General features: G+C 43.2%; 1 protein-coding gene across 2 annotated transcripts; it reads right to left on the bottom strand.

Annotated features, from left to right (window-relative positions):
• Positions 1-249: 249 nt before the first annotated feature.
• On the bottom strand, positions 250-14,654 carry LOC130550605 (acidic mammalian chitinase-like). 2 transcript variants are annotated; one of them, XM_057328102.1, is made up of 11 exons: positions 14,576-14,654; positions 7,674-7,753; positions 7,563-7,589; positions 7,237-7,441; positions 7,088-7,144; positions 6,835-7,000; positions 5,997-6,121; positions 5,234-5,357; positions 1,317-1,499; positions 1,114-1,230; positions 250-899 (listed from the first exon to the last, which is right to left on the bottom strand). In XM_057328102.1, the coding sequence occupies exons 2-11, from the start codon at positions 7,696-7,698 to the stop codon at positions 474-476; spliced, it is 1,455 nt and encodes a 484-aa protein (XP_057184085.1). In that variant the 5' UTR covers positions 7,699-7,753; positions 14,576-14,654; the 3' UTR covers positions 250-473. The 2 variants fall into 2 exon arrangements, with proteins under 2 accessions (XP_057184085.1, XP_057184084.1); XM_057328101.1 differs by lacking the exon at positions 14,576-14,654 and adding an exon at positions 7,986-8,671.
• Positions 14,655-16,250: the final 1,596 nt, after the last annotated feature.

Raw genomic sequence — 16,250 nt, 5'->3', positions numbered from 1 at the left:
GATCATAAGCAGCACCTCCATTCTCTTCTCACTGTGTTCCTGTTAGAGTCGATGATCTAATCTCAATGACTATACTGAATAAAAATTACACAGTCAGTCTTGTATTACTTATGTACTCATTCAGATTTTACTTGTCCTATCAGTAAACCGAACCAATAATGTTAGACAAATAAAGCAAAAGCAGCAAGAAATCATAAATCCATAAATCACATTATGTGTGAAAGAACAGACTGTACAACAACCTTGCAATCTTAAAACAGGTTAATTTTAATTAGAAAGGTTAGACAGACTTGCATAATGTAGCATAGTATTAATATTAGAAAATAAAGGTACAGAGTGTAATTCCCAATTATAGAAAGTATTTTAGGATAAAACGCCACTATTGTCACCAGAAGGATCTACACCGCAACCTTATCATTTCACACATTTCTCCTCCACAGGAGCGTTACACTACATCATATGACATGGGGCAGTCACTGCACATTCACATTTCTAGGCCAGTCACAGCACAAGCAGTTGATATTAAAGACGAGCCCCGAAGGACACGGCTTTACAAATGTTCTGCCATGGGCACAATGAATAAAGGACGTGTGGTCAGCTGGGTTTGCGTACACCCCGTCTGGCCTGCCTGCACAAAAGTTATTTACAGGGACAGATGATGGTAGAACATGAGGTCCATTGGTATGAGGTGCAACAGGCTGATGTGTTGTATTAGGGGTAACAAGAGGTGATTCTGGGGAGAATGATGGGTTGGGATGGAGAGTACTGATGTTAAGAAGCTGATGCAGGTGGCTGATGAGAGGACTTTTGCCCTGCTCACAGAACTGTCCCGTAAAGTCATCGAGATCCAGAGCCCAGACAAACGCTCCTCCAAACTGATTGTCCTTTAGGTATTGAACCTGATGCATGAACATAATTGTATTTCATAATGTAATTTTAAGTTTTATGCATCTTTAACTTCTGTTAAGCCGTAAGCACATTGAATTACCTTAGTGTATAACGTGCTATTTTTATTACCCTGCCTTACCTTGCAGCATGTACTGTATATGTTTGACAACTAACAGACATTTCATGTATGTTAATTTAGGCTGAACTCATACGCAGTATAATTACCTTTGTCTCGCAGCTCATCTTGTTGTCAAAGCCCACCCACTCTTTTCCTTTGGTTGCATATGGAACTTTCTGATCATCGATCCATTGTGTTGTTGCTCCTTTAAGGAAGGTGCAGATCTGATGGATAATAATTATTCCGTTTTCAAGTTACTGGAGATCATCTTTATCAAATTTTGAGTTTGTACTGTGCCTGAATGTGAGACCTCATAATAGGACCAGAATCCAGCCTCTCTGGTGTATGTTCCCGCTGTAGCAGGACCATCAGCTGGAGCTCCAACATCACTGGCCGTGGACGTCAGACTGAACGTCCGTCCGTATGTTGCAAATCCCATCCTTAGTTTCTCCACAGGGGCGCCCTGATCACTCCAGTATGTCATGGCGAAATCCTGCATTGTCATTGTGAATAAATTATTATACTTATTTCCTGTTGCTTGTTTCTACTTCCTTGTTATTTGCAATGACTCACTGCTTGTATTGTCCTTTATTTGTATGTAACCCCATAGAAATATAGTCCTATTGTAACAAATTTGATCCAGTAATATTTTAGACCAAGCGCTACGTTAAAGTTCAGAAACTCACGTTGACCTTGTTAAAAGTGAAAAGTGTATTTAAAGAGTTAACATTTATGATCTTCAACATAAGCAGTAGAGTATTGACAAATGGAAAATGCAAATTGTCAAAACAAACAGGTAATCTTAACTGAGTGTCCAGATACTGAAAGAATGTCCTTGTTGAATAAATGACCATAGGTAAAGTATTCCATCAGATAATCCACAAAGTGCACAAAAACAACCTCCAATAGAAAAAATAGAAAAAACAATCCAGTGTGTCCAATGTCCTCAAAAGTCAGAAAAAATAACAAAAAAACCCTATTGGTCTCTTGAGTCAGTAGCACAACCAGTAAATTCAAGCAATGAGAACCAAAAAACTATCCAGACATAGGCCCCAGTTAGGTAATCCAGGGCCCGTATTCATGAAAAATCTTAACGCAAAGAGTTGCTCCTAGTGACAAATTTCTAAGAAAATTCTTAGAAACGTGGGAGTTTCCCCTTAAACTTACAGAACATATCCTTGTAAAGAAAAAAAGTAATTCATAAAGCAACTTAACACTTAAAAGAGCTCTTAAGGTCAAAAAGTTTAGGAGTTGCGAGGAGGACTTTTAAGCGACTTAAGAGTTTCTTTAGCAGTAGAGAAAATGGACGAAACACGAAAAGTGAGAAGAATTTCCATATTACTTTCAAGGTTTATCTGATTTTGTTTTTATTGTTTTTTTTGTGTGTGCTCAACTTTTGTTTTTCTTGGTCTTTGGTTTTCTTGTACAGCTGCTTTGATGCAATGCTAAATCGAGGGAGCACTATAATAGATGAATTGAATGACAGTGAGTTAATAAGACACAACACATAAGATCATGCAGGGTTCATGTTTCTGACCGATCCTATTAGAGACACGCTAACATCTCCAAGACAGCGCAGAAATGCCATGCCTAAGGCCATCAAACGTAACGTGTAACTTAGTTGACACGCGCCGGACGGCTAGTTATGGACGCTGCGCGCCGACGCCCCCAAATTTTTCCCAGGTCGCCCGGCGGTGCCGAAATGAAAATGAGAGTGCCCGCAATCGAACGGAAGCGTCATGGGGCGGCGGCGACGCCCGGGGACCCCAGAAAAATGCCCAAAGTGCCTAATTTTTGAGTCACAGAACGAAGGGTTAGGCGCTCTCTTGGGCAGAACCACGAGGGGGCAACTAGACGTACGGTCCCAGCCTAAGCCATGCGCGCCGATCAGGTTGCGACCGGGCCTCCCGAAGAGCGCCTGAACATCCCCCTTGCAGCCTACGGGCCGGCTCCGGACCCCGACGTACACGAGAAGCCTACGCGTGCCCCTTGTAACCTATTTTGGGCGGGGCTTCCCGCTGGCCACGCCTCCATCCTCAGAACGCCTACGCATCCCCCTTGCAGCCTAAACTTGAGGGAGGCCTGCCCGACGCCCCCGAAGACCCGGACGCCACCCGGCGCCCCGGGGAGCTGACTGCCTCATTTGAGCCCAGCGGCTGTGTGACACACGCTTAAACAGCCCAAAGCCCTTTTCTTTGACTTTCGAGTCGAACGTGCACATAAAAGCGAGGTGTGCATCTACACCATGTTTTCTCACATCTGCGATTCACTCGAAGGGCCCAAAATTAGGTAGACAGAGTAAGACCCCTGTCAGTGGTCTCGTTTGCTTTGGTGATGATTTATCCAGCTTAAACCATCAGTAGAGTGTATAAGAGGAACAGCCCTTCACAATGACGTGAATTAAGGCTCACAGTTGTGCTCCAGAAGCTTAAAAATGGTGTGTCCATTAGCTACCTATGGGAGCCGTGCCAAAAGTGTTACGTGTGGTATGTACATACGCAACTTATTTAATGGCACCCTCATAGGTAAATAGATGCGCCAGAGCAGTCTCTCAAGCCCAGCAAGGCCGTTGGATGAGGTGGGAAGGCATTGAACGGCGCAAAATCACTTGGAGTGAGCTTTGGAGTATGGAAACAAACAGGCTAAGTTTTATCATAAGAGCTACATATGATGTGCTGCCCTCACCAACAAATCTGCATGTTTGGTGTGGACAGGATCCAGCCTGCCACCTATGTGCAGCTCCAGCAAACCTCAAACATATTCTTGTGGGTTGTAAGAAGAGCTTGACACAGGGGAGATACACATTGCGCCAAAGTCAAGTACTAAAGTGCATGACTGCAGCAGTAGAGACCAAGAGAGTGGCAGCAAATGCCATACCCAAAAACGCCAAGGCTAACTCGCTAAAAAGGCAACCCTTTATTCGGGAGGGGCAGAAACCGCGGGCCAAGCCCTTAACCCCAGATTAAGGTCTGCTGAGTATAGCCAGGGATTGGGAAATGCGAGTTGATTTAAACCACAGACTTACTTTCCCCTTGGAAATCGCAGCGACCAACCTGCGGCCGGACATGGTTCTGTGGTCCAGCTCCAGTAGGACAGTCCTCATAGTTGAGTTGACTGTACCTTGGGAAGAGGCCATTAACGAAGCATTTGAAAGAAAGAATCTCCGGTATGCCAACTTGGCAGCGGAGGCTGAAGATCGGGGATGTACAGCGAAAGTGTTCCCAGTGGAAGTGGCCAGGCTCATGACCAGAAGGTTGCCGGTTCAATTCTCAGGGCCGGTGGGCAACGACTGCGGTGCCTTTGACCTGCAGTGATGGCTGCCCACTGCTTCAGGTGTATATGTGTTCACGACTTGCAGTGCGTGAGTTCACTACTCACTGGACAGGTTAAATGCAGAGGTCACCATAGCTGACAAATAGATCACTCTCAGAGGACAGGTCCAGTGGAGGATAATCAAGAACTGGCCAGTGGTGCAAAAAGAAGAAGCCAATGGCTGTGGTTTAGGCAGATGGACACAGCATGGGCTGCCAGATGACCTTGTAACAATGCGACACACACCCAGGTCTGATCAACCTGCGTTGGGCCTCCCTTGGCTGAGGGTGTCTTGTGATAAAGGGCCGAAACACCCAATGAGGCTGAGGTGCACAACTGATGATGTGTCGCATATAATCATTTATCCCCCAAACACAGAGGATGTCTACCCGACGAACCAGTGAAACCTCAGACCTCCTTTCCTCTCTTCATATTCTTGACTGCTTCCCCCTTGTCATGCATAAGGCGTGGGAAATGTCCTATTGGGCAATTCAACTGTGCTGAATTAGTGGGATTATAACACCTAGTCCTATAAAGCGAATCAGTAGGCCTAATATAGGCTACTGAAAATACCAAACCTTAATATCCAGTGCTTTTTGCACATGGCGAATTATAGATCCTCATAATAAAAATACACACTGGACCTTTAAAGTATTACTTGCAACTGTTTATTCATTTACGTTTCCTAAATTCAAGTTAGTGGTATCAGAGTAGGACATTCTCATAGTCGAGAGACAAAATAACTGAACCCGGCACCGGCCCTAAAGCAAAGTTTGGGTAAAACACTCCAAATAGGGTAGGGGGAGCTCCATGTATATCATATGATTTTTTTAATCACAATTATGTCATATGCTTTTTAACAGTTCATGTTATTAAATTAGGACAGAGGTTATAAAGGTTGTAGGGCTTTCTTACAGTATTGAGGTAGATGTTGTCTTCTGTGTCTTTAGACCCACGATACAGAGGACTGTTGTGTCCAGTGAAACGCTGCCATGAGCCATGAAAGTCATACGTCATGACATTGATGAAGTCTAAGTACCTGCATTACCACAATCAACAACAACTTGCATTAGTTTAGCTTCTAGTGGATATTCAAGTTGTTCAATAACAGCAGGATATTTTTTATCAGCATTTATAAGCATATGTGACCCTGGATCACAAAACCAGTCTTAAGTAGCACGGGAACATTTTTAGTAAAAGACAAAAATACATTGTGTGGGTCAAAATTATCGATTTTTCTTTTATGCTAAAAATCATTAGGATATTAAGTAAAGATCATGTTCCATGAAGACATTTTGTAAATTTCCTACCTTAAATATATAAAAACTTTATTTTTGTGAGTGGATGGTCTGCCACAGTGCCCCTGATTAACAACTTCAAAGGCAATTTTCTCAATATTTTGAGTTTTTTGCGCTCTCAGATTCCAGAGTTTTAAACGGTTGTATCTCAACCAGATATTGTCCTATTCTAACAACTCATATATCTATAGAAAGTGTATTTATTCAGCTTTCAGATTATGTACAAATCTCAATTTCAAAAAATTGACCCATAAGACTGGTTTTGTTGTCCAGGGTCACATATATGCATTTAAGGATTCCAAATTAACAAAAATATATATGAACTGTTTTGTGAGACTTTAAATTATTGTGAAAATGAAATGTGTAGTTTTAAAACGTACTTAGAAATTTCTGCAATTTCATAACCATCATCAATGATTTTCTTCCCAGCAGAAACGGCAGCAGTGAGCAGGAGTCTGGGACGTCCAGTGGCGTCACCTTCTGCCTCATAAGCTTCCAGAAGTTCCTGTTGAGGTCAAATATTCACAGTTATAATAGTAAAACAGTGCAGTTGAAATGTGTTTTTTAAACCACTAAAAGTTATAAATAAACCGTTTGATGCAAAAGCTAAAGAAGAACATACCAAAACCTAACACCGTAACAGCTTGTTCTTATAGTTATTTTGTGTCGCGTCACATCCAGTGTGGACAAAATATAAAATTATAATGGGTTCTAATGCGTTCTATTGTTTTTTGTCGTGTTGTCGTGTCGCGCTGTGCCATATAGACATGCTGCAAGACATTTTCAGATTCATGCACATTTTCAAATCAAATTACTTTTTATGTTATTTTTATTCTAATAATATAATTATGAAAATTATGAAAAATGTCATCAGGTTATTACATAAAGTGAGTGTAAATCATAGGTACATTTCAAAGTCAATTTGAAAGTTATACAACTTTTACATGGTAATTCTCATATAATTTGCTGTGTATTTCATCAGATAAATATTAATAATATAAAGTAAATTAAATTTAAAATAAATGTTTGCTGTCACACCATAGGACAACTTGGTACGGTTTATGTCAACTACCCACATATTTTTTATGTCTCTGCTGTTTGTTCCACATGTTTTTCTGCACAGCTTCAAAATTGTGAAAGTACTATAGAAATAAACCTAAATTGTATTCAATTGAATGTGGTGATGCTGTTTGTTTTGAAGAGTAAATGCAAAAATACCTTGCAGAGCAGTGAGAATCTTTGCTTGTCTTCTGGAGGACTTCCACGGGAACCAGGAAACTCCCAGTCCAGGTCAAGACCATCAAAGCCATGAGTCCTCAAAAAGTTGATGGAAGACTGAATAAAGGTCTGTCTGTTTGCCGGGGTGGACACCATGATACTAAACCTAAAGTAAGAGTTTAATGATACAGTCAATTTTAAGATTCAGTTCTATTTATAAAAAACCAGTGCTGCGTTTAAGCAGGACACTTACTGAGCTGTACCAAAGTTCCATCCTCCCACAGCCAAGAGAGTTTTCACACTGGGGTTTCTGTCAATTCAAATGTTTGTATCACATAAACGTCTTCAGAAAACAGCAAATAATGACTTTGCTAAATATCAGATTGATATTAGATAACATACATTTGCTTCAGTCCATTGAAAGATTTGTAGAGAGTTTCATCATTCCATTCATAGGTGCTCAGTTGATTTGCCTGATTAATAATGGAAAACGCATAAATTAAATGGGTGCATAAATGGGGATCCACGTTAGATGGCAGGTACTTGCCAACATCAGGTCTGTACTGAGACCAGTTTGTGAAGTAACATATGAGCTGGGAAGCCAATCCTGAAATAATCAAACAGATTTAATAATGTGATTTTAGAAAGTGATATTTAGTTTTAATAAAAAAATATTGTCTTATAATAATAGTAATGATTGTTTTCCATAATAACGATACAAAACTGACCAAAATGACATAGTGCCAAAGAAAACCCTGAAAAGAGAAATATTAAATGTTAAAACATAAAAAAACTCTATCAAACTCGTTTGAAAAACATTTTCCAAAATAGTCACCTACCAGCTAAACAAATGAATCTAGCCATGGTGTGGGTTGTGTCAGCAAAGAGACTCTATCCGTCTGCTATCCGTCTGATATTGCTGTAAGAAACAAAATAACATTGGTTATATTATTTACTCTTACCCCCTAAACACTCAGACTTCACCCCTGTATGACACCAATGATTAACCAAAACTCCATAGGTTTCAGGTTTTGCATATTGATTGAAATATGAAATGATGACTGAATTAAACCATTGAACACTATTTTACAATGACTTACTTCAGGAAATAAAATGTCTGATATAAATAAACATTAAAAGGGCATAAGCACCTTCTGTCACGGTCACACGGAGAGAGAACCCAGGCGCAGGCAGCGGTAAGGGATAACAGGACAAGACTTTATTGAACACAAAACAAAAACCCACGATGGGGTGCAAAAACAGAACAAGAACTAGAACACGGAAACAAAACAAGAAATCAAAACAAAACACTTCCCATGAGAGGGCAAAAAACTGAACTAAATCAAAAACGAGACACTACGTATAAACACTCACAAGGTACACAGGCAACATAGCGAACATGGTCTAAGGCACACGACAGGCAAGGCTGGGAAGGCAAACAAAACACCACCACACACAATGAACGAACACAGGACAATGAAACATGAGGCATTAAATAGGCAAGACAAACGAGGGATAATTACACAGGGCAGGTGAGGAACATGAGACACGGGAGGAAAGCAATACATGAGACTGGACAGGGCTTGATGCAGGCTGGAAGGCCGGCTGGACAGGGCTTGACGCCGGCTGGAAGGCCGGCTGGACAGGGCTTGACGCCGGCTGGATCGCCGGCTGGGACGCCGGCTGGGACGCCGGCTGGATCGCCGGCTGGATCACCGGCTGGGACGCCGGCTGAATCACCGGCTGGGACACCGGCTCGATCACCGGACTGGACGCCGGCTCGAAAACCGGACTGGACGCAGGACTGGACACCGGCTGCACCGGACTGGACGCCGGCTGCACCGGACTGGACGCCAGCTGCACCGGACTGGACGCAGGACTGGACTCAGGACTGGACACAGGACTGGACACCGGCTGCACCGGACTGGGCACCGGCTGCACCGGACTGGACGCCGGCTGCACCGGCTGGGACGTCGGCTGCTGCACCGGCTGGATTGGAGTCCACGCTGCCCGCCGCTGCCTCTTCTTCTTCCGCCAAGCCACCCACCTGGTGGTCGGGTGAAGGAAGGATGTATAAGGCACGGATGGCTCCGGCTGGGACTCCTCGGAGGCGGATCCCCAGGACGCTCGCCTCCCCCGCTTGCCACCGAGGCTAGCTGCTGGTGGGGAGGACGGTGTGGCGACACCCAAAACCCCGATCTGCAAGCGGCCGTCCTCGGGGATAGCAGCCAGCCCTGTGAGAGGCTCCGCCATGGACATTCCCCTGGGCTTCTCACGATTCATTGCGAGTTGGACCTGGTCCACAAAGCCCAGGGGTCTCAACCGGCGCATCTCGGCTGGTTCGAAGGGTTCATCGAGGCAGCTGTTGAATATTACCTTCAACTCTGCCTCGGTGAACCCCGAGTAGCGTGTGGTGGACAGGAAGTCCATGGCGAAGTCTTTCACGGGAGTTCCCCTCTGGCGGAAGCCGAACAGGACGTGAGCCTGGCGGCTCCTGTACGCCTCATCCGACTCCTCCATGCTGCCCGCTGGGTTCAGAGTAGGTTCGTTCATTCTGTCACGGTCACACAGAGAGAGAACCCAGGCGCAGGCAGCGGTAAGGGATAACAGGACAAGACTTTATTGAACACAAAACAAAAACCCACGATGGGGTGCAAAAACAGAACAAGAACTAGAACACGGAAACAAAACAAGAAATCAAAACAAAACACTTCCCATGAGAGGGCAAAAAACTGAACTAAATAAAAAACGAGACACTACGTATAAACACTCACAAGGTACACAGGCAACATAGCGAACATGGTCTAAGGCACACGACAGGCAAGGCTGGGAAGGCAAACAAAACACCACCACACACAATGAACGAACACAGGACAATGAAACATGAGGCATTAAATAGGCAAGACAAACGAGGGATAATTACACAGGGCAGGTGAGGAACATGAGACACGGGAGGAAAGCAATACATGAGACGAGAGGGGCGGGCCAATGACAAGACATGAGAAAACACATGAGAAGTAAAAACAAACAACTCATGGTTTTCTCACATAAAACCTAAGGGCTCTGCCCCGATCCCGCCACACGACTAGAAATTCAGAAACAAGAAGGTGGGACCGTGACACCTTCATTCTCTTGTTCCATTTAGAGCCGATGATCTAATCTCATTGACTGTACTGATTCAAAAAATACAAAGTCAGTCTTGTGTTACTAATGTAGTCAATCAGATTTTACCAGAGCCAACATATCTTTTTAAACAGTAGGAGTGATCTTAGACAAATAAAATAAAAACAACATGAACAAAATCTAACCGTATTCGCTGAAAATAAGTGCTTATAAATATGATTTAACTAAAACCTACACACCCATTTCCATTAATGATACCATTAATGATACATTAACAGATACCTTGTGATTATTGTGATACTCAAACTTTTTCTTGTAATATTGTGATTTTACTCATAGTTTCTACTTTATTCAGTGACTATTACACATTTAATCTCTTAATGATGATTTATTTGTTATAACCTAAATTACACTTTAATCTCATAATGTTACACCCATCATCTCATAATGCTCCCTCTTCATTCACTAAATGTAAACTTTTCTTAAAGCAACACTATGCAGTTTTTTGATTTAATATGCGTGTCTCAAAACCAACGCCATTGCAGAGCCAGCAAAGAAACCAAAGAGGGTTTTGTCAGAGGAAGAGAAGAAAGAGAGAGAGTGATCAGACATGAGTCCGAACATGAATCAATATGTGTCGGACTTACACCCGGTGGCGCGAGCTGCAAGAGGCAACAGGTTGCAAAACGGATGGAAACCTAGCCTTCCTGCTACTGAATTTTACAGTCTTATATGTACATTTATTTCTTACTGTCCTGTACTTTGGAGCTTATTAGTTAGTAGGCTGTGCTCAGGTTGTTTATTGCCGCACTAACGTTACTGGTTCACAAAGTATAACCGTAAGGTAGACGAGAGAAAATGTAATGTTGCCGGGTCTCAATAGCTTACGTAGCATGATCTTGCCTCGTCAGGAATTTAGTGTAATGCTTGTAAACGATGACTGCCAAACCACAATAAATGTTTTATGGTCAAAAGTTGCTAATTTCTTAGTTCATGCACGTAGACTGTTATCGCTAGTTACCATGCTAGGCACTATTCTCATAGCGAGTGTAAGTTAGTGATTGCACCTATTACACAAAGCACAACGCCTGGTTGCGAGTGTTTCCGAAAATAAAAAACTACAGAAAAGTATTTTCGTTGGTTACTAAACACATTCACCTCCATCCACAACTCCAAATGTGCTATGTAGCTAATGTTAGAACGCTAGCTGCTTTGTAGCTAGAACGCTATGTGCTAAAGGCTAATAACCAGCTGCTACCTCAGAATCTAGTTTGAGCTATTAGTATAGCCCAGTAGTATACCCCATGGGGGCCAAAAGAGCGCTTTAGTACATGCAGTTTATGAGGTGACATGCTTCGTCAACAAATTCACGTGTATTGCGCTGTCCACTTATACAGCGACAGTAGTTGCGACACTTATAACAGAGAATTGCACTTATCAACCACATGGGGAACCATAAGCAAAAGTTCTCTAGCTTTGGCAGTAAAATTCGTCCTGTTAAAAGTTCTTCTACCACTGAAATAATTTTTGAGACATTATTTTAAGGTCGGAAAAAATGCATAGTGTTGCTTTAACAATAAGGTGCTAACAATTTGTTAATGCATTAGCTAAAATGAACTAACAATGAACAATACTAATATAGCATTTATTCATGCTGTTACTGTTAACATTTGTTAATGCACCATGAATGTCACGGATCAGCACGGGAAGAACCCAACTGCAGGCAGCCGGGGATTAAGGGGTTAACACAAAAGACTTTATTTTAACAAACACAAAACAAGGACCCGCGATGGGGTAAAAACAGCAACAAGAAAATAATAAACAAGCACAGAACGAAGACTGACTAAACACTAGACTGAAACACTTGACAAACTAAACTAAACTAAACACTTACTAAGACGATGACACAGCAACAACAGGAAAAGACAATAACGGCTAACGCTGGACGAGAACAAGACAACTGAATACAACACATAGCACACACAATGACCGAACACAGGACAATGAAACATGAGGGTATTATATAGGGAGACAGACAAAGGATAATTAGCAAGGGGCAGGTGTGGGTAATAAAACACTCAGGGAAAGTTAACGAGGAAACGAGATGGCGGGAACAGAGACCTGGACCGGAGAGAGAGAGTATAGAAGGCCGAAAGGTCAACAATCTCTCTCTCCACATAAAACCTAAGGCTTTGCCATGACTCTGCTACAAGACCAAGAATAGACATGACATGATGAAGCAGAGTCATGACAGAAACTGGTCAAATATTTAGCTTCATAAAACATCTAAGTAAATGCAATCATACCGCTGTCCTCAAATAACCATCAACATGGACTGCTCCTGTTCAACCCAAATGACCTTTTTTTACAGAAAGTAGCTTTGTGGGAGTGTTTGTGCCTACAGCTAACTTATCCGAATATCCTGGAAATAGCTTTCTCACAATCTATTACAAGCTTAACAAGGTAAATCTCTTGTTAAGTGGAGAATTTTAGCCATTATGTCTCTGGAATCTGAAGAGGCTGGTGTGATAGTACAGTCAATTATAACATCGAAGAGACCAAAAAAACCAAGCATCAGGCAGGCCTGAAAAAAAGAGAGAGAGACNGGCTGGAAGGCCAGCCGCACAAGGCTGAGGACCGGCTGGAAGGCCGGCTGGATAGGGCCTGACGCCGGAAGGCCGGCCGGACAGGGCCTGACGCCGGCTGGAAGGCCAGCTGGACAGGGCTTGATGCCGGCTGGAAGGCCGGCTGGGACGCCGGCTGCTGCACCAGCTGGGACGCCGGACTGGACACCGGACTGGATTCCGGCTGCACCGGACTGGACGCCGGTTGCACCGGACTGGACGCCGGCTGCACCGGACTGGACGCCGGCTGCACCGGACTGGTCGCCGGCTGCACCGGACTGGACAGCCAGCTGGATCACCGGACTGGACGCCGGCGTGGACGCTCCTCCTCGACGCTTCTCCCTCTTCCTCCCATTCATCGGGCCCGTGGCCGAGTTAGCCGGGTCCGTGGAGGACAGAGGGAGTTCTGGGTCGGAGGAGTTCGCAGACGTTGTCCCCAGGTCACTCCTCCCCCACTCACAACAGGCGCCGCCAGGAGAACCGGGGACCGTGGAGCTCAGGCCGGAGGGTACTGAGTCCCCCCGGGCAGCGGCAGCCAGGACGAGGCCCTCTGGAGCGGTCGACCGTGGGGCGAGAGCTCCGAGTGGAACCTCACCCCCGGGACCGTCCCGGTTGGCCACGAACCTGACCATGTCCGCAAACCCAAGGGGAGCCAGCAGCCTCTTCTCCGACGGGGCGAGGCGCTGAGTGAGGCAGCAGTTGAAGATCGCCTTGAACTCCGCCTCGCCAAACTCAGACGACCTCGCCACCGCCGAGAATGCCCCGGCGAACTCCCAGTTCCCGTAACTCCCCTGACGGCACCCCAGCAGCAAGTGGGCTTGGGCGGCCCGCGAGGACGATGCCGTGCCGTCCTTTGGAGCTGCCTGCTGGGTTCTGGTTGGTTCGGTCATTCTGTCACGGATCAGCAGGGGAAGAACCCAATTGCAGGCAGCCGGGGATTAAGGGGTTAACACAAAAGACTTTATTTTAACAAACACAAAACAAGGACCCGAGATGGGGTAAAAACAGCAACAAGAAAATAGTAAACAAGCACAGAACGAAGAATGACTAAACACTAGACTGAATAAACACTTGACAAACTAAACTAAACTAAACACTTACTAAGATGATGACACAGCAACAACAGGAACAGGAACAGGCAATAACGGCTAACACTGGACAAGAACAAGACAACTGAATATAGCACACACAATGACCGAACACAGGACAATGAAACATGAGGGTATTATATAGGGAGACAGACAAAGGATAATTAGCAAGGGGCAGGTGTGGGTAATAAAACACTCAGGGAAAGTTAACGAGGAAACGAGATGGCGGGAACAGAGACAAGAAAAGGAGAGAGAGAGAGTATGGAAGGCCGAAAGGTCAACAATCTCTCTCTCCACATAAAACCTAAGGCTTTGCCATGACTCTGCTACAAGACCAAGAATAGACATGACATGATGAAGCAGAGTCGTGACAATGAATAAACATGAATAACTGTATTGACATGAACTAACATTAATAGGGATTAACACAGTAAATAGCTAATAAAAACGAAATTGTCCAATATTAGCTAATGCATTTTCTACTGTTAACAAATAGCACCTTACTGTAAAGTGTTACCAAAGATTTCATTTGGTTTGTTTAAAAGTTTGTTTTCATGTACATTAAGTACATTTTGTTGGCTAAGTACACTGTAAGTACACATACTGTAAAGACTGATGTTTATGTTTTTTATTCCATTTAAACACATTAGTAATTCATTATAAAAGCAGTTGAAATGTGAACATGGGTCCAACTACTTTAAATTAATCCTGTACAACTGAATATAGTTCTTACATTTTAACTTAAATGTAAAACCTTGGCTACATGAAGTACCAAATACACAGAAGTTATGGGAGATGTTTGGGAACCTGTGATCTGATAGCAGTTTCAGACCATTTGCTCAAATTAAAACAAGCATTGCAGACAAAATATGACCATGCAAATCAGAAAAACATGAACTGACATACCTGCAGAACAGCTGAAGATGAAGCCACGCTGCTGTCTGATTTCAGACTAGTACCTCAATTACAAGTTCTCAAAACTTACTGTCACACAAACTCGCCCACATAGCAGCTTAAGAGATTCCGAATTATGTCAACAAACAAGAATAACTTGTCTAGATGCAGCGTGTTTCACACATAAACTCAACGGGGGCCAGTTGCATAAATATAGCAGCTAAGTTAAAGGGATAGTTCATCCAAAACGGAAAATTCTGTCATCATTTACTCACGCTCATGTAATTTCATACTTGTATGAATTACTTTGTTTCCGATGACCACAAAGACAGATATTTGGAAGAATGTTAGTAAATTTCATTTCCGGGACATCATTGACTACCATAGTATGAAGAATTAAACTGTAGTCAAAGGTGCCCGAGAACTCTTTGTTTTCATAAATTCTTCAAAATATCTCATTATGTGTTCAAAAAATACAAAAAATCATACTATGGTAGTGGATGATAACCCAGAACTGAAAATTGCTAACATTCTTCCAAATATCTTTCTCTGTGTTCATTGGAACAAAGAAATTTATACAGGTTTGAAACAACCTGATGGTGAGTAAATGAGGACAGATTTTTGAACTATCCCTATATGACTGTCAAAACAACTGGTCTCACTGACTAGCAATTAGTTAGGACTTATAAGTTGTACTATTTAGATTTTAATTAGACCAGTCAACCTTTATATGTGACTGACTTAAAGAAGTTATGACCAGTTTTGAAGAAACTTGTGTGGTTTTTACATTAAAAACATCAAAATCAATAAGGCATAGGCTATTTTCTACCCGGGTTTTGAGATCTGCTCGACAAACGCTCGGTATTAATGGGTGTGCCGCATTGAAGACTTGGAAGTAAATGCCCACTGCTATGATTGGATAGCAGTTTGCGTAGTAAACTTAGTTGGAGCCTTCTGTGAATTTGGTTAGACACGTAATGTTAGGTTACACATTAGCACCATTCGCACGGGATTAGTATTATCTGGGGACCTCGTGTGATTTATAAATGACCTCCCCATATCTGTATTTCATGGCGCATTCACACGGGATAAGTGAAGCCTGTGATTTTACTCAAATTTACTGACTTATTTCCCGGATGTGATGGCAAGGCTTTGCATATAGTTTGTATAGCATATAGTTGTATGGCGTTGTCACAATCCACCGTCTGCCCTCACTTACAACTGGACTACACTTCCCATAATCCTTTTCACCATCTCACCTGATCCCCATCATTTGAACATTATTAGTTTATCCACGTCACCTGTTTATGTCTCATTATCTGTGTTATATAAGTTCTCTTCTTTGGTTGTTTCATTGTCCAGTTTTGAATGTTTTGGTGTTGTGTTTTCCCTGAGTTCGTCGTGGATTAAAGATATCCTTCTGATTACCTGCTCGTTTTGTCTGTTCCCTGCGCAAACCATGACAGAATACTGGACCCAAAATTCAAGATGCCAACGCTTCCACCAGGACTAGCCGATGTCCTCAAGGCAGACATGGCAATAGGGGAGATGCGACAGGCTGGACGACCTTTTGAAAGGTACGCGGAGGAATTTGTGGAGTTGAGCTATCGGGTGAGTTGGAGCGATCCTTTTTTGAATAATATATTTCTGACTGGTCTGGATGATGATCTGCTCGCCCTTCTCGTGC

Source organism: Triplophysa rosa, unplaced genomic scaffold, assembly GCF_024868665.1.
Source record: "Triplophysa rosa unplaced genomic scaffold, Trosa_1v2 scaffold368_ERROPOS126171, whole genome shotgun sequence".
NCBI classification, from domain to species: Eukaryota; Metazoa; Chordata; class Actinopteri; order Cypriniformes; family Nemacheilidae; genus Triplophysa; species Triplophysa rosa.
Note: the sequence above shows the minus strand (reverse complement) of the source record. Positions and strands in the feature narration are given on the sequence as shown.